This window comes from Vipera ursinii, assembly GCF_947247035.1.
Source record: "Vipera ursinii genome assembly, chromosome: 6".
Classification (NCBI taxonomy): domain Eukaryota; kingdom Metazoa; phylum Chordata; class Lepidosauria; order Squamata; family Viperidae; genus Vipera; species Vipera ursinii.
Window position 1 is genome coordinate 79,486,552 of NC_139515.1, and position 24,576 is coordinate 79,511,127.

The window sequence follows — 24,576 nt, forward strand, 5'->3', positions numbered from 1 at the left end:
TGGACTCAGTTGTGCTTGTAAGTTGAAGACTACCTGTATTAGTTTCTTCTATATACTCTTCTTATTAATTGGAATTATTTGCAGCTATGCTTTTAGTGTCTCCTGGAATTTGTATCCATCTTAAACTTATTTTCCCATTAGCTTGTTATCAAATGGAATCCATTCAACTTTCTCTGAATTTATTGAAATCCACTTTTTTGAAGTCCAAGACACACGATCAATTGTATTAAAATTTAGCTTCTGTTCGCATTAAGAAAAATAATATTAAATGGCTATTTCCTGTTCCTACTATGTCTACTTCCTCAGCTAAGTCTATTCAAGTAGGAGAGCCAATGGGAAAGAGGAGTCACTCACATACTCAGAATGAGCAATCAATAGGTCTCAAGGCACAACTCTTGCACTTAGCAGCTATTCAGGAGATAAACTTTTTACCCCTCACAATTGTGTATATAATCTTTCAAAATAGAGATTATCTGTTCTTTCTTCTTTTTTAATCTCTTTATTGAACTCTACTGGCAAACTACTATTAGAACTCTTTGTTCACTCATTTTGTCTGACAGAACCCTATTGAATAAGGTACATGGTTTAACAAAAGTTGTTTTAACGATAGACATAACAGGATGCCCTACACAGTGAAGGTAGTACCACCTCAGGGCTAGGGCACGAACACTTATTATGTTAGCTATTCTCTGAGGAGACAAAGTAGAAACAGCTTAGTAGCAGCAGGATTATGCTAAGTCACAACTGATTCCAAAATAGGCTCTGGAATTATCCTTAGTTTGCTTTTCTTCCCTGTACCCAACCTCTTAAACCCCACCAGGATCTATCCAGAAACAATTAACTACTCTCTTGTAAAATATACAGATAACAGATTAGGTGAAACTTGGCTCAATAGCAGCAACTGCAAGAGGGATCTTGGAGTCCTAGTGGAAAAACACTTAAATATGAGTCAGCAATGTACCTTAGCTGCCCAAAAAGCCAATGCAATCCTAGGCTGCATTAACACAGGGATAAAATCAAGACCACATGAAGTATTATTACCACTTTATAAGGCCTTGGTAAGATCACACATGGAATACTGCATCCAGTTTTAGTCAACACAATATAAAAAGATGTTGCAGGAATTGAGTATATCTAGTCTAGTAAAAAGGACAAGGGGTGACATGATAGCAGTGTTCCAATATTTGAGGGACTGCTGCAAAGAAGAGGGGGTCAATCTATTTTCCAAAGCACCAGAAGGCAAGACAAGAAGCAATAGATGGAAACTAACCAAGGAGAGAAGCAACCTAGAACTAAGGAGAAATTTCCTGACAGTAGGAACAATAAACTAGTGGAATGGCTTGCCTTCAGAAATTGTGGGTACTTCATCAATGGAGGCTTTTGAAGAGACTGAACAGCCATTTGTTTGAAATGGTACAAGATCTCCTGCTCGAGCAGAGGGTTGGACTAGAATACCTCCAAGGTTCCTGCCAACTCTATTATTGTATTAATTTCTGTTAAAATATTTGGTACTTCTGTGGGGGCCCAGCTCAGAACAGGATAAGTTTCACAAGATCAATGTTAGTTCATTCCTCAATCTGTGCTTTTAACACAAAAAGTGTTAAGAGGCTTGTGGATGTTTAAACAAGCTTTTAGATCCTGAAGTATATCATTTAAGCAATATTTAGTGATCTTCCATAAGGATCTATGTGCAGGCCCATAACGTGATTTATCTGGGGCTACTACAAATATGTTCCTACACTCTTACTGAACCTTTGACAATGCTTAAACAGTTTTAGGCAACTGATGATCTGACTCATACCTGTTTTCCTGTCCTCCTTTAATCTCCTTTATATTGTTAGTTATTCATAACTTTTGATGGCATGCACATGTTTCATCATACACAAGTGGACACTTCAGTCAGTACCTTACATTAGAAAGCTAAGCATTGTCAAGCCTGATCAGTGTTTGCAGAAAAAAACTATCCTAAAATCTCAAGGCAAAATCTCTACACTAGCATGAGAATTGATGGCAGGCAACTACCATATTCTTGCCAAGAAAATGAGATGGATGCATCCATATAGTTACTACTAGTTCAGCTAGGCTCAATTAGATCTTTTTCTCCCTCTTAAGCAAAAAAATGTTCTGTACATATTGTTCCCAGGCCCAAGAAATCAGTATGCTTGGGAGGTCTGTCTCAATTATTAACATATGTTTCTTAAACCTCATACACAGCATTGGCTCCTAAAAAATTCTAGGTTTCAATGTCTGCGCAAAGTGCTTGTTCTTCCCTCTTGCTGCTAATCTTCTATGATCTGCTCCTCACTCCTTCCATGCACAGGATTTATCCACATAAATTAAAGAACTCCTGGAACTGAGAAAGTATAGCACAAAACATGGTACAATTCTAGTTCTTAATGAGAAACCCTAGAGTCCTATAAGTTCTCGCACTCCTTTATTGTTCATTTTGTTTAATGGTCTGCCTCAAAAATGGCTCTAGCAAATCTTAGAAACTCTGAACACTCCATATATACACATACATGAATATGGGGAAATGAGTTTATAAATCATGCAGAGGACTATTTATGGAAAGTAAACATTTTACCCTAGCATGCTTTGGCACAGGCTACATGGGTTTCCTTGGTATATTTATATTTTGAAAATGTATATTCTTCTCTTTAAATCAAAACCCAATTGCAACACTAAAATATTTATCTGTCATACTGAACTGTAGTCTAGCTACTTTGCTTTCTATTTGTGGTTTTCAGTGGGGTTTTTTAATGATGCTTTAATTTATGCTTTTAAAAATGAGATTCAGGAAAACAGAAGAAGCTGCTCTACTGAACTACTTGTTATATTAAACTAATGGTTTAAAATGGATACAAATACCTTGCATAGCCCCACAGGTGACTTGACCCTATTAGCTGATCAGATATGAGGTAGGTGTTGTGTGAGGATGAAATAAAGTATTCACAGAGCGGACGGGACATATCCTGGTAAACGATTCTGTGCTCATTTTTAAATATTGTGCAGTCCTCAGAGGTCACATATCTTATAAATCCTTCAAAGGTCATCTCTTTATTTCTCCTTGCTGAAATCCAGAACATTACAAACATATATACATATCTCCAGCATGGACACAAACAGAATTAAGCACAAACCGAAAACATTCCAGACTAAATATATTAATGTAACACAGAATGTTAGATCACATGTGAAAATCTAAACTGTTATGGCATTCAGTGATGAGGAATTGAAAGAAAATGAATCACATCTGATAAGTATTTTATATGCTCATATAACTTATTTATCAACTCAGTAATTGAGTGATATCTTTCGTGAGCTTTTGCTGATGCACCCTCAGTATATTTTTCTTGCCAGTTATTTAGGTTAAGCCTAACATCTTATAAGTGAAATTCCCTCAGAATAGTGTTTGCTGTTCAAATTGATAGAAAATATTATCAGTCAGATCACAAACTACATTTGATATTAGCTAACATACTATGCTGCATACTTGTGTGTGCATTTAGTATATATTGTAAAGCAATAAATCCTATCATAGCTTTTCCACGTATAAGATTTAGTACTATGCCAGTGAGGCTTTCAGAATGTTCACCTGGGCACCATTGTATGGACTGTCATATAATCAGTTAGATGCCCAATAAATAAAATAAAGCACTATCACCTTGCAAGTTCTCATCTGAAACTGTCAAAATGACAAAAGATACTATGATCTTATGAGATTTCTACCTCTTTTAATTTACTGAGGCTGTGAGGAAATGCATCTGTGGCTGCACTTGATTCTGTGGCCTAGAGGTACAATTTTGCCAATCCCCAAGTCAGAGTGCATGTCCATTCATATTTTGTCTAGAAAATAGTTGAGTAGGACTCAACTGGGGATTGCAGTCTTAAGTTCAATCAATTTTAAATTATTTTTACAGACACAATGAAACTTAAAATCCTTTCCTTAACTGATTTCTGTCCTCTGATTCTAAAGCAATGCTGCAGCTCTTATTTTCCCCAATTATTGTTCTTTACTTAAAGGAAGGGCTTTTTTTCTCATAGAACGCTCAGAACGGAGTTCCGGCACCTTTTTTGGATAGAACCTTCTGGAGTAGGCAAGGTGGGTTGTATGACATGTGTGAGTTCCGGCACCTTTTTCTTTTACAAAAAAAGCACTGCTTAAAGGGTTTAATTTCCTAATGTTACTGGATAATTTAATGCCCATGTTGTATTTGACACCCAAATCGCTTTAATTTTTTCCTCAGTAAATAGAAAATCTCAAATTTGTTCAAAGACGTTGCTTCAAAACAAAGTCAATTAAGCACCATTATGATTGTTTTGCCTCCTTTCTATCACACAGTATTGATATAAAGATACAGAAATAAAACACCAATGCTGTATAAATGTATGGTGTATCTATCTATTAAATTTATTTGATGCCCATTTTACTCTACCAAGTGACTCTGGATAGAGAGACTCTGGCCCATCTCCATCTATGTATAACCATTTTATAAACCCTCAAGGGATTTTTATCATGAGAGTCCGAGCCTCCCAGGATCTGAGTTAAATTTGAGGTTTCACAGGAGAAAGATTTATTCTACATAAGAAAGGATTCTAGTCACACTAGAATATCATGCAATACTGCAAAAGAGCACAGATAAAATACATTTACTGTTAATAGGACTGATTTTCCAAATAAATCTGTTTAGGTGGGATAGTATTTTCTTTTCTTTAATTTTTAAGAAAAAAATATGGCACATAAATTTATCTATTGGACTTTTTTTTAAAAGGTGTATAACATGCTTCTATTTATATATTTCATATATTTACTCTTGCATTTGGGACTTACAAGGTTCAGGATATAAAAAGATGTAAAAAGCCGAATAAAACGAGGGTTTGAGAATATGAAGTGTATGACTGGCTTTATTTACACCCAAAGCATATTTTACTTTTATTCTTCCCTTTGATTCTAATTATTTCCAAGGCTCACTTTCTTAGGCTACAAGTTCTTTAGGAAGAGAGTAACTGTATTTGTCAAGGAGGAACACTTTCCTACATCTAGGCCCCTAGAACAAGTAAGCTGCAACTAATTAAATGACTGCATTCATTTTTATAGTACTTCAAAATGTTAAACAGAACATAGGTTACAGTCCTGAAGACAATAATACCATCTCTCACCCTCCTATTCCAATGCGTCAAGCAGAATGTATATGCAGCGTATGGTCTGTTTTTATCTACTGCGTCTTAAGACTGCCACGCTCCACAAGCATTCTGTTATTAATGTTCCAGCAGGTCTCTGCTATACAAATCTGATGCTGTTGTTGCTAAGTGCTAAGAAGCTAAGAAGACAATAGGACTAAAAATACTATTTTCAAATGCAAAGGTTATGAAGGCAAACGGCAATTAAAGACTGTTTCAGATATTTAAGGCAAGAGGACAATTTAATTCTTGTAGCCACTGACTAGATCAAAGGAGTTTGGCTTGCGTACTATCTTTCACAAGTATGCTCCTTTTCGGAATCCATTTTTGGCTCTCTTTGCATACTCATCCAGATGCAAAAGACAACTCATATGTGGTCACATGCAATTATGGGATACTGTACATAAATTGCCACAATGTAAACAGAACCTCGCTTTTATCTAGCCTACCCAATGACCCATCAATTTTTGCAAAGTGGAAGACCCAGACAATGAAATCTGCTATAGCCATACAGATATGATTTGTATCGGTATCTTAACTATATGGGACTGTGACACACCTTGGGTACAAAAATTGTATATTCCACTATTTTTAATGCAAGAAAAAAAAGTACGGTAGAAAAATAAGAAAAGCAAATCAAGAAACAATTTTTTGCTAATATACAACCTTTATTATCTAGTACCAAAAAATTCAATATATATATTTTTCTCTCTCCATCTTTGGAGCCTATAAATACAGTCACAACTGTATCAGTAAATAATGTACCGGTATTTGTATGCTTGTAGGCTTATAACTTAATATATTTTCTTCTAAGATGACTTGCAAGATTGATTGAGTTTACATTAAATTTCTGTTCACAAATTTTTCCTGAACGGAGGACTTTACAACAAAAATCTCCACTTAAGAAATCCCTGGCAAAACAGCTACTAAACAATAAGTCACTACTGGCAAATGGACTAGACATGCAGTTTCATGCCATTTAGCCATGAGAATAATTTAACAATTTTAGCTTTTAATTTAGTAAAATTAATTGCTCAGGCATTTTTTCTCATAAAAGTGCCATACAGTGATGGAAGGTTAACTTTTCTGCACTGTGGTGCATTTCAGTGATTTTGACATGTTTTTTTAAGCTACAGAACAGCAAATATGGGAAGTTTCAAGGAGTGTTTTCTGGAATATACGGAAGACAGCCACTCAAAAACTATGTGGACATGTCATGAAATTACTAGGAGTCAAGCTAAACTCAGGGACTACATATACAAACAAGCTCACATACTATTATAACGTAACTTCTTTTTTTTACAACCCAGTAACCCCTTAATTCGGGGTACAGTTGGGGTGACTAGATGGAGCTGAGTTTACTGGCCAGATGCCCTTCCTGACACTACAGAGTTCACAGCAGATATTTTTTATTTGCTTCCTAGGAGAGAAACCTCTGCCACTACCTAGAACTGAACTCTCAACCTTCTGAGTGGGAGGCAAGAGTCTTCACCACTAGGCCATAATGCCACTCACTATTATACCAAAGAAACCTAAAATAATAACAAGAATATTCTTAATTTATTTCATTTGTTTTTATTATGAAATGTATACGCTACCCATCGCAGCAAGAGGAGTCTCTATGTAGCTTGCAAGTAAAATAAATAGAATAAAACATTAAAATATTACAATAATAAATATTAGCAATAAAATTAAAATTGACAAAGATAGCGAGAAAGGGAGCGAGGTACCCTTCTGTTAGTTCATTAGCTACCTCCAGTATGATGTTTCCCCATAGAGGCCTCAGGCCAGTTGGCAGAGCCTGGTCTTCAGGCTCTTTTGGGAAGCCAAGAGAATGGGTGGAGATCTCACCTCAAGGGACACAATATTCCAAAGGGCAGGTATCTATTTCTGGACCCCACTGGGCAGAATTCCTTGACTGATGGAATTGCCGCAGTATGCCCTTTCTGCCAGCCTGGACTGGGCAGGCCAATCCCATTGGGTGAGACAGTTCCTCAGGCAACAGTAATGGATCCATGCCATAAAGGGTTTTAAAGTAGTAACACCTTGAATTGGACTCAGAAGCAACCTGCAAACAATGCAGCTAGCTCAACAGTGGTGCTACATGGACCACCCTCAAGGCACCAAGAATGTCCATGGAGCTGCATTCTTTGCCAGCTGTAGCTTCTGAATACTCTTCAAGAGTAGTATTATGTGGAGTTTATTTCAGTAGTCTAGACATGAGACGACCAGGGCTTGAGTGACTGAGCACAGGGACTCCCACAAAAGGGAACAACTGGCGCACAACATGAAGTTGTGCAAAGGTTCTCCTAGTCATGACTGCCACTTGCTCTTTGAGCAGGGGTCATGAGTCCAGAAGAGCCCCCAAGTTGCACACCATCTGCCAGGGGAAGTACAACCCCATCCATTAATACATTTCCTACATATACTACTTGCCTTGTTTGGTGTATGACTTACTAGTACATTTGTCTAGAATTTCATTACTTGCCATTAAAGTTCTATGTACAATTTTACAAATAAGATACATTTACAGTTACTTATGACCACAACATACAGTACAAGGCATCAGAAAAATTCTCTCCCCTAACACCTTCTGAGGTAGATTACTTACTAATTACACATTAATTGCAGGACTCTTATTGACTTCTACCAAGTCAGGAATGAGCAAGTGCTAAAGAGTCCAAAGTTGAACCCAGTGTTTTAGTCTGAAGGACCTAAAAAGGCCACCTGTTAACAGTGTATTGTCACTGAAAATGGGACAGCTCACTTTTTTAAGCCTGTTTTCTTTTTTTTTAATAAGGGAAATGACAGCTTTGGGGAACAAATTGCTACCAATTCTACACTTAAACCCACCCAAACCTGAAAAATGACCCCAAAATATGTTGCCAAAATTAAATATTTGCCATCAACTTCTGGCTCAAGCTCAGCATAATAGGGGCCACACATAGCATAACACATTCTATCTATGCTCTAAATTTTAAAAGAAAAACAGTTGTTAATTTTATTTAGTTAATTTAATTAGTAAATTACTTGTTCTAGTCCAGGGGTGTCAAACTGCTGGCCCGTGAACCAGCCGCATCATCAGGAAACTGCACCCACCCCATTGCCGGCAATGGAGAAAAAGCTCTGATACGTCACATGACATCATGACATCGCGAGTTTGACATGTCTGTTCTAGTCTATTAAGATTTGAGTCAGGATTTCCCAAGAAGAAAAAAATACAATACAAAGTTTATCCCTGTAGCTCCCAACATATCTTTTCCTCAATTTCTTATTGTATTTGTTCTGCCTATCCTTCCTTTTGATGCAACTGTGCCCTCTCCAGTTCCAATATTCTGATAAGTATATCTTTGAATATAATCATTTCTGAATTGTTAATCAATAACAATGTTAATATCTTGGCCTCTTTTCTTCCTGATAAAGAGCACAAGCATGAATCTCTTGGTACATTTCTTGTTACAATCTTTGCATATCTTGTATTAATTCTGCATAATTTGACCACTTGTTTCCTTCCAAAAATTTTAGTAAGGCTTCAACAACTCTCTAATATCTTCACCAGGTTCCTCTGGAGCTGTTTTCAGCCTAGAAAAAAAGTGTTTCTCTCGATTCCAGTAGTGCCAAATTATCCAAATTTCCATTTGTCTTATTTTCCAAAATTTCATTTTTTCCTTTAAACTGTTTAACTTCTCCATGTCGACTCTACAATGAGTGTGGCTGCAGCCATTTTTTCTTCTCCTTCTAGGTTGCCACATCGAACGGAGGGAGAGGGGCTGCCCAGGTGCTTCATTAGTCAAAATAATTTTCTGTCCCATGGGAACCAAGGTCATCTACTGCTCCCGCGACCAGGTACTGGGCGTTGCATAAAAAAGCCCACCAAATGAGTATATTGGGGAACGTAGTTACTTGCATAGTTTTGTGGGTAGGACATTAAACTTTGTAACTGGGCAATTGTTATTTGTATATTCAGACTTGGTTTCACTTTTGACTGTGCCAATAGTTTGTACCTAATAAACATGTTCTTTGAGGAATTTTCAAGCCTCAGAGTTCTACTTTATTCATCTCTATCTATAGGAACTATGACACACCATTCATCTGTATTAGAGATTCTTTCAGTTTTTGTTCATCTTTTTTCCATATTTGCAAATCTTTTCATTCTTTCTAGTGAAATCAGATGACTTTTAGTTGATGCAGTTATAGTTGCTGCTACCTCAGTCACTAATACTGTGATTAATGCTTCTTCCCCATTTCTATAAATATCTTTCATAAAACCTGTGCCACCATTTCTTTTTCTGTTATTTGCTCTATAACCATGATCTCCTTGTTATTTTTGCTGTTCTTTTAGTAGTAACCATTTTCCTTTTAATTTGCAATCCAGAAATGAGAAATAGAAAATAGAGGATTTTTTCCTTTAACTTTTAAATCCCTTTAGCACTCTGTAGTTCTATATATGGTCTTTTACAGCTTCCAGTTTTCTTTGTGTCTTTATTTATGGAAATCACCCAATCATCCTTTATAACAAGTTTAAATAATCCTTATAGAATATGTATTATATTTAATTAATTCAAAAGTACTTTAATAAACAATATTCCAAATTCAATGGTTCCTGTAATCTATTTTAAACTTTCTTAGTTTTTTTTCTTGGCAAACTTTTAATTATCTTTGATAGAGGATAGATAGTCCAATTAGTTCTAAGTGTTAATGACCACATTCATTAGTAAATGTTTCATATCATCATCTAGATGGCGTGACACAGACATAGTGTAGTACTCATCTCTAGGTAAGTAGGCTTATATAAGTGAGACTAGTCCTGTTTTCCCTAAGTGCTGTATCAATTCAGAATGGTAAACTAATTACAGCTGGCATTTATACTTTCAAAGCCAGTAAGAGGATTATTCAATGTTTCTAGATGAACACTATTCCATTCAATTCCATCTTACTTTTATTCCATTTTATTCCATTTATATGTATGAATGGCACCCAAATCAGCCATCACTATCTTATCTCCATCTTGATTTTTATGTAGTATATCACGTTATCTTACTCATAGTTTAACATCAGGTACAGAAATGGGGACACAACCATTAATTCGCTTTCTGACTAGTGTGAATAATTAATCTCTATTCTCCTCTACATTTCCATGTAATACCCAAAATGCATTAGTAAGATTTTTTTTAATGTTTCTTCACTTTATTTTATCCATTTCAGGAAGATGTTCCCTCTCTCTGTGTGTATATACACACATACATACATATACACACACATACATACATACACACACATGCATACAGTATAGGTCTATTCAAGGGAGTGTCTTTTTATTTTCTTCAAAACAGTTTTTTTTAAATGCAGTATCCACAACTAAATAGTGTGACATGAAATGTATAGTGAAATGGATCGGAAACAATTTCATTTTCATATATAGGTAAGAAAATTATTTTTGCAATAACCAAATAACTGTTGATGGAGTGTAACACTTAAAGAGTCAGACAAAAATCTTTCCAGACTGTGATCCGCATCAGGATTAGTATCATACAAGGCAATCCTAATTTCAAGACAGATTCTCTGTATTTCTGATTTAACACTTTGACTTAGCATACACATTCTGAAATATTGTAAAATATTTTAAAGCAATGCATATGAGCTAAATATAATTAACGTTAGAACACTATAGGGATTAAGGCCAAGTACACTAATTACTTTTAACATAGAATAGACAAATGTAGGATTTGGCTATGCTTAAACTTGCAAGGATTACAGTATCTGGAAAATTAAAATGTAAATCCTTTATTTTTAGTATTTCTACTGTTTTCATCCTTTCCTAAATCTTTTAATTTTTATGTACCTTCAATTTTTGACATCTACAGGTCAGAAACATGCTATACAAGTATTATTCCTTTCTGATACTCATTTATTTTGTTCTTTTAAGTGTGAGGGTTGATTCTCATATTGATAAGACATCTAATAGCAAAACAGAAACAGGGAGATCTCTTTCACCCACAATAGCAGGCTTATAGACCCCTGCATTTGAAAGAGTATAAGGACATGGAAGATGGTTTTTTCCATTATATTATCTATCATGGAAATTCATAGCTAATGTAAGGACCCACCTTAAAAGCAGAACTCTTGAAACAGCATCATTTCAAAAGGAACTTTTATTGGGAGGTGTTGACAACAGGAATAGAAGGCAGGATCTGAGTTTCCCGTGCGAATCAAGTAATCAAAAGTGTCCATAGTAACCTCACCCTGTCCATCTGGATGGTTTAAACAGGCCAATCTGCAGGTGTGAACATACCATGGGAACAAAGTGATAAGGCGCCTGTCATGCCACCATTGGAACCTGAATCTGCTGAGGAAAATGAGCTGGAACGGGACCCTATGGAGGTCGAGGGAGAGGTGTCTGTGGCTTCAAGGAATGTGGGGAAGAGCAGGCCGAGGTAGGCCAGGGCCCTTCAGGATTGGGACAGGATGAACAGGAGAGACAGAGTTCAGGCAATGATCAAGGGCCACCCCCTCCTGATCCTAGAGCACGGAGAGTGGAGAGAAAGAGGGAACAATGCAGGCAGGCTCAACTACTCAGGAGGAGAGCGTCCCACCCCTCTCCACAAGGCACAACTGGAAACCGTGAAACTCTGACCATTGGAGTGATTGACAACGTTGCTTGGATTTTCAAGTCCTCAGATTGTATTTTGGCTTCTCTCTGAAACTGCTCAGGCAAGCTTGTATTTCCATCTACTCATTAGATTTTGGATTGTATGTTTCATTCCTTGTTATCTACATGGCCTTGAGTGAATTACTCTTCTAATCAGACTGTATGTGAAACTACTTACTGCCAGAGGCGGCTGAAGGTCTGTGTGTCTTCCTTTGTTCTGAGGCTTGCCAGAAACATGGGAGCATTTGGGGAAAATTTTAAGCAATTAAAGGGCGGTTTGAATTGCCAGCTGACTGCATTGCCTCTGTGCTGTGCCCTGGGTCATCACAGCACCGCTTCCAAGGCTGTTAGGTGTCTGCGCCGTTTCTTCCACGCTCAGAAATAAGGCAGATGGCCAGAGGTACATTCCATTCTCACCCCGTTAGACACATCAAAGAGGATACAGCAAAAGACAGAGCAAAGCAAATACACATCGGCATCTCAAGCTTCCCCCCACCCCAGGAGAACAGCAGAACCCGAAAAGAATAAGAAATCCCATGCACACAGAACATAGGGTTCTGACAGCTACAGTCTAAAAATGGCAAAACCAATTGGGTCATCAAAGTCTGCCCGTTTTAAAGCATGTCACAAGCATTGCAGGCACATAAAAAGGTATGAGGCTTTAGTCTCTCGGTTATTCCCATCAATTTGAAGCCTGTGACCATTGTTGTTGTCTATATATTAGTGCCTCATTTAAGAATAGAATACTCACTTGGATTCTTATGTAGTAATCTTAATCTTCCTTCTAATAAATATTACTACCGGTAATTGAAGTTCTGAAACACTTGTTCTTTCAATTAACTTTTCATGTGCATTTTGTTAGGAGGGAAATCTGAGACTAAGTATGGAAGGCCTTAATTTCTCTTATGCCTTAATACCAAGCTAAAATAATCTTATTCTTTAAAGTCTTTAACAGAATTCATAATTAGCATTTAAACATCTACACCTGATTTTATTTGATAATGCTATTTTAGCTTTGTTTCTGTAAAGTCACATAATTTTTATAAATTTATCAAAGATTAATTTATGGATCCTTGTAAGTAGAAAACAGAATATTACTATTCAAAATAAGTACAAATTAAAGTCTGCAATGCATTCAAGCTTTGAAAATATCACAATTTTATACACATAATTCATGTATGGTCATTTTTTAAAATTCTATTAGCAATTCTAAATCTTTTTAAGAATGAATCTATGTAAATTTAATGAAGATTAGATTTTTCAGATTTATCAGCATTTGATTATATCTGTCATTTTATTCTGTATTGTCTTTAAGACTTTTCTGCAGTCTGCTTTCAGTTACAATTGCAGACTAAATATCATCACTTTTTCCCATGCTACACAGCTTATAGTCTGAAGATGCCATAGTTATATTGACTTAAATCTTAGTGAGACAGATAAGAAGAATTATCATATTAGACTAAGTAAATATATCACTGGTCTTTGAAACCATTGGCTATGAAGTACTAGTATTAGTCTATGGGACCTGGCAACTGTTTATTTGTAGGATATATAATTTTTAATTGAATTAATCATTAATGGGAAAAATCTGTATCAACATATGTCAAATACTGTACAAATTAGGAATAAAATTTCAAATTGCCCAGAGACTTTTTTCCAGAATGTATTTTCTTATTTATGTCTGCAGGATGTAAATATTGGAAAGATGGAAATGTTAATCCTTTACATAATATCTGTCCCTTACCCAGTGCAATTTTCAGTGCAATATGCATAAAATGGTACCATCACAAGACTTGATTACCCTTATCTTTTATTTTAGATCACTTGTGAATTGTAAAAATATCTAAGCTCAGCAGCAATCATTTCTCAATCCAACCACCACCAAATGAAGGAAAGGACACTATATATTCCAGCAGAAACTGGCTTAAATTAAATGAAAAAAAATCCCTATATGGACATATTGGCCTTTTCTTTAAGAATTTTATTTATTTATTTTTATTTATTTTAATTCCATTTATATCCCGCCCTTCTCCGAAGACTCAGGGCGGCTTACAAACTTAGCAGTAGCCTTCATTCTATGTATATGCCTGCTTATTAGGGCTTTCACACACCCCCAAGCGGCATTATTACAAAGTCAGCTTAATTGCCCCCAACAATCTGGGTCCTCATTTTACCTACCTCGGAAGGATGGAAGGCTGAGTCAACCGTGAGCCTGGTGGGATGCGAACCTGCACTAATTGCAGGCAGCTGGTGTTACTTAAGGAGGCATTACCCCACTGCTCCACCAAGGCTCCACCAAAGAATGACCAGATAAGCAGGGTACCTTTGTCCAAAGCTGCTTTGGAAAGCAGGACAAAATAGCACACAATTATTCCCCTCTCCATCAGCCCCATTCCATTAAGAAATGCCAGAAAATAGAAGAATAATTTTTAGCATGACAACTGAAAGACAATTCCATCTTTGCCATATTTTAAGTAATTTGTATTGAAAAATCTATGATATTTCAATATTAAAAGTGATCCATATTTTTATATTTCAAAAATTAGATTCCTGAGAGTATGTTTTATTTCTAAAGTATTATGTATACTGTAGTACTACTGAATTCCATTTGGTAAAAAAATGTGATATTCAGAAATTAAAAATACAGCATACCTTCTTCAATGGGCTCAAATTTTGCAATAAGTTGAGATGCAACTGTTTCATCAGCATTATCCTGAAACTGTTCATTTCTGAGAAATCCAACTAGATTTGGTAGTGATAGTATTCTGTGGTTTGGAGAGTGGATTGTGAAGAGCTCATGAATTTCACATCTATGTGCTATAGCACGATATATTCTTCTAAAATCCTCTATAGTAATGTTTCCAGCCTTGAATGAATCACTTGTCTGGTTTAAAAGAAAAATAAGATATATACAATACATATCATGAATAGAAAAAGAAAAACACCAAAAAATATTCAGTTACTCTTCTTAGATATTTATTGTACCAAAAAGGCATTGTGGTCCAACAGAGCAATCTCTATTTCTATTGCTGCTGTCACCCAATCTTATAGTTATCTTGTAAGATGGTTAGTAGGGATCAATTCACCCAAGCTTATGTGGAGAGTTTCCAGCTGGCCAGTTCACCAAATACAACAAACATATCTTCATTGCTTTGGAGAACATCAGCACTACATCCCCATGATCACGTGATCAAAATTCAGGCTCTTGGTACTCTGTTTGAATTTACAACAGTTGCAATATCCTGGGGTCATATGATTGTTATTTGTAAGCTTCTCAACTGGATTTCCACAAGCAAAGTCAGTGCAAGAAGCCAGATTCGCTTAATGATCATGTTGCTTCTTTTAACTGCAATGATTTACTTAACTGTGGCAAAAAAGTTTATAAAATCAGGTGCAATTCTCTTTGCCTTGCTTGCAACCAAAATTCTGATCCAAATTGCAGTTGTAAGAAATGTAAGCAATCTATAAATATTGAAACCTCCAAACTCTTTTGACAGAACAGTGGGGGTTTGGTGAAATCACTGTTAACCACACTTAAAAAGGCAAAGTTCACAAATCAGTGTTTCTGGGAAGGGGGATTAGGACTTCCCTTCAGAGAGAACACAATGCCAGTCTTTTATTGGCTAGCAAAGAAAGCCCTAAATTACCTTCACTGAGCATGCATTGCTCAACTGCTCAACTCCATCTCAGTACTGTGGCCCTGATACAGAGTACCTCTATGATCGTTTTTGCAAAAGGTAATTAAATTGGGCATTCCTAATTAGGATATATGATTGGATATGTACAGCTATTGCACTAAATTAACTAATACAATAATTTTAAATTGTGGCCACTACCAATAATGCTTGCATGATATTCCACCAATTTACCATGGATATTTAGTGTGTCTATTGGTTTCTTTCTGATATTTAATTATCATACATGGCACTGTAAGAAACACACAATTGTCCCACAAAATAATTGCCACTGCCCCAAATGATAATTGAAGGATATGATAACTAAATTGGTAAATATCTAATATGTTACATATTTATCTTTAAAAATAAAAGCATGTTAATATTACTTCTAAAATGATTAAATAATAATTTCTCACCTTAAAAATGCATTTCACATGAATATAATCAAAAGGAATGTCAAATTTATTAAGAAGTTCCAGGGTACTTTCCAAATTAATCTTTCCTTTTCTAAATCTGTCATGGATAATGCTTAAAAACCATGTAAATGAAAAGCTGGTTAAGGGAATCAGAAATAAATATAAATCATAATTCTCATTTTGATTTGGTGCCAAGCTGAAATATGCACACCAAATTGTTATATCTGCAGATAACCTAGATATAAAGATGTCTGATTCCAAGATGCTTAAAATGGGCATCTCAGTAGGACAGCAGTTAAGAATGCTTTATTATATATGGCAGTATTTTAAATGCTGAAAACTATCAAACCTTGAAAAACATAACCAAATTAAAAAAGGTTACAGCCAGCGAATAACAAAAATGTATTTCAAAGAGGTTAGAGAGCCAATGGTTTATACAGATTGGAAAAGGAGAAGCAAAACCCATGCATTTTACGTAACAAAAATACCTCTTTATGCACAGGATTAATCGATGACATTCAAGTGATTCACTCCAAAATCCAGTTTTGAATTAATACATTCTTAATAATGTAGTCAGCAGTGCACTCTTGTTGGTGATTATTTTCCCTGAAGTATGTATTATGGACATAAGAGAGCCAGTTTGGTCTAGTGGTCAAGATACCAGGCTAGAAACCAGGAGACTTATGAGTTCTAGTTTTGCCTTAGGCACGAAAGTCAAATGAGTGACTTGGAGCCAGTCACACTCTCTCAACCCAACCTATCTCACAGGGGTGTGGAGAAAATAAGGAGTATTTGGTATGTTCACCACAGAGTTATTTATAAAAATAATATAGGATAAGAAAAATCCAAAATGAATAAATAATCTGGAAGACAGCAATTCCTTTTTCTCCTCCCACTTTAGAGTGCAAGGATTTTTATTAAATTTATATGCCTTTGTAGAGTATGGAGATAAGGAATGTATCACCCCCCCCCCCCAATTGGAAGTTTCTACTAAAAGACACTCTGTGATCAGAGCAATAAGTGATCCCTTAGGCATGAAAGGCAGAAAGGTAACTTTGAGTTAGTCACCCTCTTAGCCTAAACCACCTCACATGGTTGTTGTTTTGGGGAAAATAGGAGAGGAAGGAGTATTATATACATATTCACCACACTGAGTTTATGTATAAGAAACGCAGCACACAAATCTAATAGTGCACTGCTGAACATGACCACAATTGAGCCCAAAATTTCTGTCAAGTGAAACCTTTAAGTAAATTTTGCCCCATTTTACCACCTTTCTTGCCTGTTATTAAGTGAATCCCTGCAACTGTTTACTGACACAGCTGTTAAGTGATCTACTTCCCCATTGATTTTGCTTGTCAGAGGGTTGCAAAAGGTGATCACATGACCCCAGGACACTGCAACTGTCATAAATATGAATGTTGCCAAGTGTCCTAATTTTGATCACATGACTTCAGGGACACAAACAATGGTCGTGTGGAAAATGGTCATTAAGTCGTTTCCCCCCCCCAATGCCCTTGTAACTTTGAACAGTCACTAAACCAACCGCTGTTAGTTAAGGAGTATCTGTAAAGATGATCCATGTCCTTGGAAAGGGCTGGCTGGGGAAAATAAAGCCAAATCCAGTCTAAACATCTGGCTGATTCTGTGACCAACTATAATATGTAATTCACTTAATAAGCTGCCCGATGCTCCTTCTTCAAAGAGGGTGGGGCAGGTATTTATTATTCCTGTTAAAAGAGGGATAACGGCACGTGGGAGAAATATGTCTCCCAAGGGACAAGAAGCAAATTAAGGTATTTATTTCGATGCCAAAGAAGACACGGCAGACCTTTCTTCCCTTTCAAGGATGAACTCACTGAGCTTAAAAGAAAAGTTTGGGCTCTACAATCTCGCCCAGTTGCTAAATTTATAGGACAGCTTCTGTCTCCACAGACGGCAAAGCCACTTAAACCCACAGGGCTCAAGGCACTTCAGCCACGCGTGGAAACCGAGAGAGAGAGAGAGAGAGCAAGGATATCTGGTCTCCATGGTTCCCAGCAGTTCCTCACGGAGCTTTCCGCCTCGCTCCTCTCTTGCAATGGGGTCAGCGGCTCCTTGCACGGCATATTTCTCACCCACCCACCCGGTCCAGTTAGAGGCAACGGGGCGTCAACCCCGTAGACATCGCCGCCTCAGGCTGCCTCCTGGCCCCAAAACAAACAAAAAAAAGCGCGCGCGTGTGGAAAAAAAGGGGCGGGGCTCTTGTGGCGTCACGAGTTGGAGTTCTTCGCCCAACGGTTTTCCCGCGCGCCCCGCGGCGTGATTGGCCAGCCCATGAAAAAGGCGGGAAGGAGAGCGTCTTCTCGTGCCCGGCGGCGGAGAGAACGCGATGTGGGAAGGTGTTTTTTTTTTAAAAAAAAAACAACAACCCGCTGGCAGGTTTGCTCCGATGGCGATTGGGAGTGGTGGGCCGGCGTTTCGAGATGTACGGTTTGCTCTGTGTGCTTTATTGTATATCCCGTCTAGGAAGCCACGTTGAGGAACGACAGAGAAATCCTCTTCGTTTGAGAAGCCGGAGTTCCTCAGACCTTCATCCTTGCCGCCCTTCATTCCCCCCAAAATACCTCTTCCATCTCTGGAATCGCTGGAGCCGTTGAGGAAGTCTCTGAATCAGTTGCCCGTGCGAAATAACTTCCTATACAGCTTCTCCAATCTGCATAATAGCTAGTATGCATAATAGACTCGTTTAAATATTTTTTATTTTCAGTAATTCCAGGGCAATTAGAAAACCTGAAGAAAACGTAAGGGCAGTAGCAGAGCAAGAGGCTTTGGGGGGTGGGTGGGAAGGAAATGGTGTTCCCAAGTCTCCAGGCCATTTTTATCTGGGGATTGATTAGTGACTCGCCAGCCATCTATAGATGGCACAGGGAATGAGGGGTCCTTGTTGCTGTTTGAGTACTAGTAATATCATCAGTGCCCCAGAGGGTTATCTAGTTTGAGTAATGAAACATCTGCAAGAAAACAGCCAGAGAGCAGTCAAGGAACCCTCATTTCAACCCTGAGCTACAAATATTATTTATTGGCACAGGGAATGGCCTTGGAAGGGCAGAGGGAAGATCGTTTGCCAAGACTATGGTCAGATAAGAGAGACTAGGGCCTATTCCAAAAATCAAAACTTGAGGAAATGTCTCAGATAAGCCCTGTGGGGAAGCACATTCAGGCATATGTGATTCTGTTATTATGTATGGCTACCAGAACTGCTGCAATTTCCATCATAAGTTGGCACATCACGTAGTCGGGCTTTATAACCGTGTTGCTCAGCAGCAGTTGCCCATCCAAATTATAACATTAAACAAGGGCCACCTATATGTGAGAAAAGATGTCAGATTTCTGTGAAGTCCTACCACTGTAGCTTAATGGTTTTTTCTTAGCAGCAAGAACCCAAGAATATTTTTTTATTTTCCACCACTTTAAAATTTAGGAGTGGATGATCCCTTAGCTTTATTAGATTTTTTGTTTAAAACTCAAAAATTCTGTCATCTGCTATGTTTTTGTAGCCAGGTGCTGTGATTTGTACGTAGACATTTTTAAAACATGAAAATGCTGTGCTTGTAAAATACATAGAATGTTATGACAGAACTAATTCTTATAGTATACTTTTGTGGAATTAAATCCATTTAGTAGATTCAAAACTGAGAAAAATAGATAATAGTAGTTTTGCTGCAGCAGATTTAAGTATTTCTATGTTCATGCAAAATGCTAGTTTTAGGCTTCAATTTTATGTAAATTATTTATGTAAAACTATCAAACTCAGTAGGACTTATTTCTAAGTAAGCATGCTCAGGATTTCATTGCCAATATACACTTTATTTTATTTAATCCCATAAACAGTCAATCAGGAGGTGATACTGATTTGACTACCAAGAACAATTACTGCAGTCTTAAGGGAAAAAATAAAACCAGATGGTTGATATGAGAAAGAAATAAACATACTTTTTCATAAGTGTTAAATTAGACCATATATGGAAAAGCAAACAGTACATTGTGCAAACATTTAATGTTATATTAAAATTTCTGTAGAAAATGACAAACATAATATTTTGATGTAACCATAAACAATTCTTTCTTTTAACTAGTCATCCTGTACGGTTTCATAACATTCATGCTGCAGTGGTCCCATTTCATCAATAAGATCAGTGACGTACTTTGCAAAAACTCACCAAGAAAATTCTGTGGTAAAGATCTCAAACATGTCAGATAAGGTGCCCAACGATAAGGACAACAGGAATCCCAATTTCTGAGACAGCCAGTGGCGTAAGCAAATGTCTGTGTTGTACCCCAGCCAGATCCTTGGTTTTTTTTATAGCCAAATAAAACTTGTGAGTTTCCTACCAGATAAAATTGCTCATGTCTGCTCTGGACACTGATTTGACATACTGGTAGTCCACAGCAATAAGTGGAGCTATGTTCATGGAATTATTTAGACTTCTTTTGCACCATGGAATTTGAAGATGCAGACAGGGTCCTCTGGTTAGAATGCTACCATCAGTAATCTTGACCAGTACTCTTCCTGACTCCTCTATGTGGTCAGGCAAGTATGTGTGCAGCTGAATTTGGAAAATCTAAGCACTTTGAGGGAGGGCAAGATGTTTCCCATGGCAGGTAGACACAATAGTTTAATTTCTGAAGATACCTTTTTTTGACTCAGTCTACATTGACAACATTTTGTCAGTCTCTAGCATCCTTTTCTGAAGAGGATTGTGAAAAACATGGTAGCAGTTCAATCTCGGACAATACTGGAAGTTTTAACAATACAGTTTTATCTTGATTCTTTCCAGTCAAGTGTCGGACCCAGTTGTAGGACAGAAACAACTTTGGACACTGCAGTAAATTGTCAAAAACACCGTGATCTTAGACCTATCAATGCTATTTCATGCCACATAGTTTAAACTCAACATTAGAAGCAGTCTCCAAAGAGAGCCAAATCAGTAACTAAGACTGGTTCAAAATTGGTCGTAAGATTCCTGACAGGACAATGCTGTGAGTAAAATTATCTCTATTCTGAAGTAATTGAATTGGCTGCCACCTGACTTCAGACCCAAATCAAAGTGCTAACCATCATTTTAAAGTCCTCCTTGGCCCTATACTGGGTTATATTGGACAATATTTTGGCAAGTTAGTATGTGACTGGCTAGTGCAAACATCTAGAGAGGTTGAGCCAACCTTTCTCCCCTCCATAAAATCCATGAGGAGTAGGACAAGAGGCTTTCTCAGTGGTAGTCCTCTTCGTTACCCCTAGTGGTGAGGACGGCCTCCTTCCAGATATTCATGAGCTAAATTAAATTCAGGTTATTCCAGGAGACCCCCAGTTTGTACTTATGCCTTTTGTGTGTGGGTTTTTTTGGGGGTCTTTCTTTGGACTTACTATAATTTTAACTGCTTACCTTGTATTATTTGCCACCCAGAATCCTAGTATACAGGCACAGCTTATACTGTACATATGGTAAATAAATTACGGTAATAACTAGAAGATCTTCAATCTTTTGAAGGTTGTAACTAATTTTTATTGTTAAGAAGAAAGAAAGCTTCTGGACCTTTGACATTCTTTCATGCATCCAATGCATGTACTCATGATTCAAGAAAGGTAAACAAGGGATTTGTAAAAGCATGTAATTTAAAATTTAGCATACTTCTCTTCTGGAAAAAAGGTCGGTCCAATCAAATATGTCATCACACATTTTTAGTAATTTCTGAGTTCCCAGTCACATGGATCCCTGTCGGCAAGTTTGTGCACTTTCATTTTCCCATTTGCCCCAGGCTCTGAATTTTTTTAAAAAAAAAACCTGGTGCAGTGTTATGCCAGTAGCTGATAATTACCTAAATTTCATAGAAACAGGTTCTTTATATAATCCAATATGTTATTAATATTGAGTTGTATATGTTGTTGCTTTTATTGAGTGGCACGATTGACCTTGGGGATATGTACATTCATAGAAGTATTGCAGCATGAACTGGCATTCAACTTTGCACTGATGGATATTTCAAGCAGACTGCATGGTTTACATCACTAGACACTGCAGATGTTGAAATAATGACTAACAGAAAATGATGTGGATTATGTAATATTTCAGCTGTCAGGGAAGATATTCCTATATTTTCAATATAGGGCCAATATTTTCAGGAAGGCTTAAAGGTCCACATTTATGTGTAATAAAAATAAGCTAAAACAGAAAAATCTGTTTTACAAATGCATTTTACAAAAATGCATTTTACATGCTGTTTGCATTTTCATATATGGCTTGTATTAGGAGGAAATATGGTAAATAGAATTAACTTGTTATTTTTGATAACCTTAAAAGAAGCAGCATTTATAGGAAAAGTCAAAAAAAGCATAATGGCAAATAATAGCATCAAAATGCAAGCATGCCTCCTTTGATACATGTGTTCACATTGTACAAAAGGGGCAAGGCTTTTATGGGGGCTACATGGGCCATTTTGCTTTTTTTTTTTTAAAAAAAACCACCTCACTGACACTACTGGATATATTGTACTTATTTAATCAACAATACACACACATTATCAAATTTTAATGCATACAAACTAAAAATACATTATGGTTCAGCCAAACACTTTTAATATATAATTTTGTGTAGTAGACATCTCTGCCTTGCATGTGTATAGATGCAGTGAAGAATCATTTTGCACTGAAAGCTTTCATCAGGTCCCAGAACTGAGATGATAAAACTTTCATGCACCTGATATCAGGATGAATGTCTCAAAGTAGAGAAATTGGATTGTAGTATATGGGCTTGAGAGACCTAGTGTGGTTGCTGTTCTGTTGGCATAAGGCAACCATTGGAGTGAGTAAAAAGGGGAAAGAAGCTCAATTCTGGCCTTGAATGGCAGCTGCAGTGTCACAAAGTGTAATGGGCTGACCTGGCTCCTAGCCAGGACTACTGTGGGAAGATTTTGAAACAAGTCCCATTTGTCCCACCTTGGATATCGATGTTAGAGTCTAGAGTCCTAAGAGGACTCCCTCAGTTGCTGGGGGATATTCCACTGGTCTACCGTAAAAATTGAAGAGAGAGAAGGAAAGGAGAGAAAACGTCTGTCTGAAGTGATTCGAGTGGCTGGAGAGAGAAGTTAAGCATGTGGAGCAGTTGTTGATTCCTGGTTGGGAAAGGAGAAGACAGGTCCACAGATGGTTCCTCTGGAAGAAGGGATGTGAAGACCCAGATGGACCAAGAGCTCCACCCAAGGCCCAAGAACAGGAAGGCAAAACCCAGCTGGTTGCAAATGCAGCTTCACCCAAGATCAAAGAGGGGAAGAAGGGGATAGACTTACTGGCAAAGCCCTGGTCTCTGGGGAAGGATTGGGCAGAAGACTCACAAAGGTTTTTCTCCCAATTGAGAAGAAGTGTTCAGCTCAGCAGATCCAAGAGAAAATCAAGCCCTTTGGGGCACATTACAGTAAATTCCAGCCATCTGAGAATTTCTGGAGCTAATTCTAGAACTAATGATGATAAATTCACCAATCATAAAGAAAAGGCTTTAAACAATCTGCTGAATTCCATTTCTTGTGTTTAGTAAAAGTGGTAGATGAGGATTCCTCAGCTGATCAGCAGCCATTCCCACAAGAAGTATTTGGTTGTCAGCATTTCTGCAAATAATTTAGTCATCAAATAACTGGGTGCCCAATAGAGATTTTGCCATGCATTTTGTTACACTACTATTTTAGAAGAGGACAGTCTTCCAAATCTTTAGGAAAGAGGTATTTTATCTAAAATCAGAGGGCATCATCAACTGAGATTGTTTGCATCAAAATACTCCATCCTTCTTTAATTCTTTTCTAAATTCACGTTGTGTGCCTTCAGTACCATTTTACAAAATGTTTCTAAGTTCTTTCAAATCCCAAATGATCAGAGTTTATTATTTCCCGTCCTCCCCTTTCAGGCATGTGAATAAATCTGGGTGTGTTGCATTTATTTTCTATCTTGTTAAGGAGATATTAGGAAGCCAAGAGAGTATAATAATTTTCATTCAAAATTTATTTTCCTGTGTGCGACTTTCATTTATTCTCTTCAAAATGCCGTCTTGGATTTGCAGCAGACATATTAATTGTTTTTTGAAGATTACATATTTTGAATTGTGAGCATATGTTAGAAATGGAATTGCTGCCTAAAAGATCACTTAATTTCCCTTGAAAGCTGTCTTCAACAAATGCTTTGATATTCCTAGCCAAATACAATAAGTAATCATTTTCAGCATGTTGATAGTACTTATTCCTTAGGTGTGTTTATTCAAGTGCCAGGCAGAGAAATTCTCTGCATTTTTTCTACTGATTCTTCTTCAGCTGTATTAAAGGGAATTTGCTTTTGAAATGGCCTTCAAGAGAATTTCAGAGGTATTCTCATGTGCATGGACTATTGTGGTTGTGTGTTTTTTTCATTTACAGTATTTAATTACAAGGTGGCTAGGAATCCACATGAATATCATATCTTTTATTGCACAATCATCTTTTCCGCATTCTATAGCCTCCCTAGTTTTACATGATTAGAGGTGGCGTCATAATGGAACTTATCCAGTTGGGTTTTTTTAATTACTAGTCATTTTTAAAATGGAATCATATCCTTGGGAAATTATTGGAGAATTTCTCTTCCCGCAGGAGAAAT

The 24,576-nt window shown here is 37.0% G+C and overlaps 1 protein-coding gene across 1 annotated transcript in view; it reads right to left on the bottom strand.

The window, feature by feature from the left end:
* LOC310642677 (1-phosphatidylinositol 4,5-bisphosphate phosphodiesterase zeta-1-like) overlaps positions 1 to 20,157 on the bottom strand; it is a gene marked incomplete at both ends in the record, with an annotated part of 44,202 nt that extends 24,045 nt beyond the window's left edge. The window contains 4 exons of the mRNA XM_083366563.1: positions 2,869 to 3,070; positions 14,483 to 14,714; positions 15,924 to 16,059; positions 20,126 to 20,157. Of these exons, the coding sequence (XP_083222689.1) occupies positions 2,869 to 3,070; positions 14,483 to 14,714; positions 15,924 to 16,059; positions 20,126 to 20,157 (602 nt within the window). The remainder of the gene's footprint in view (positions 1 to 2,868; positions 3,071 to 14,482; positions 14,715 to 15,923; positions 16,060 to 20,125) is intronic.
* Positions 20,158 to 24,576: the final 4,419 nt, after the last annotated feature.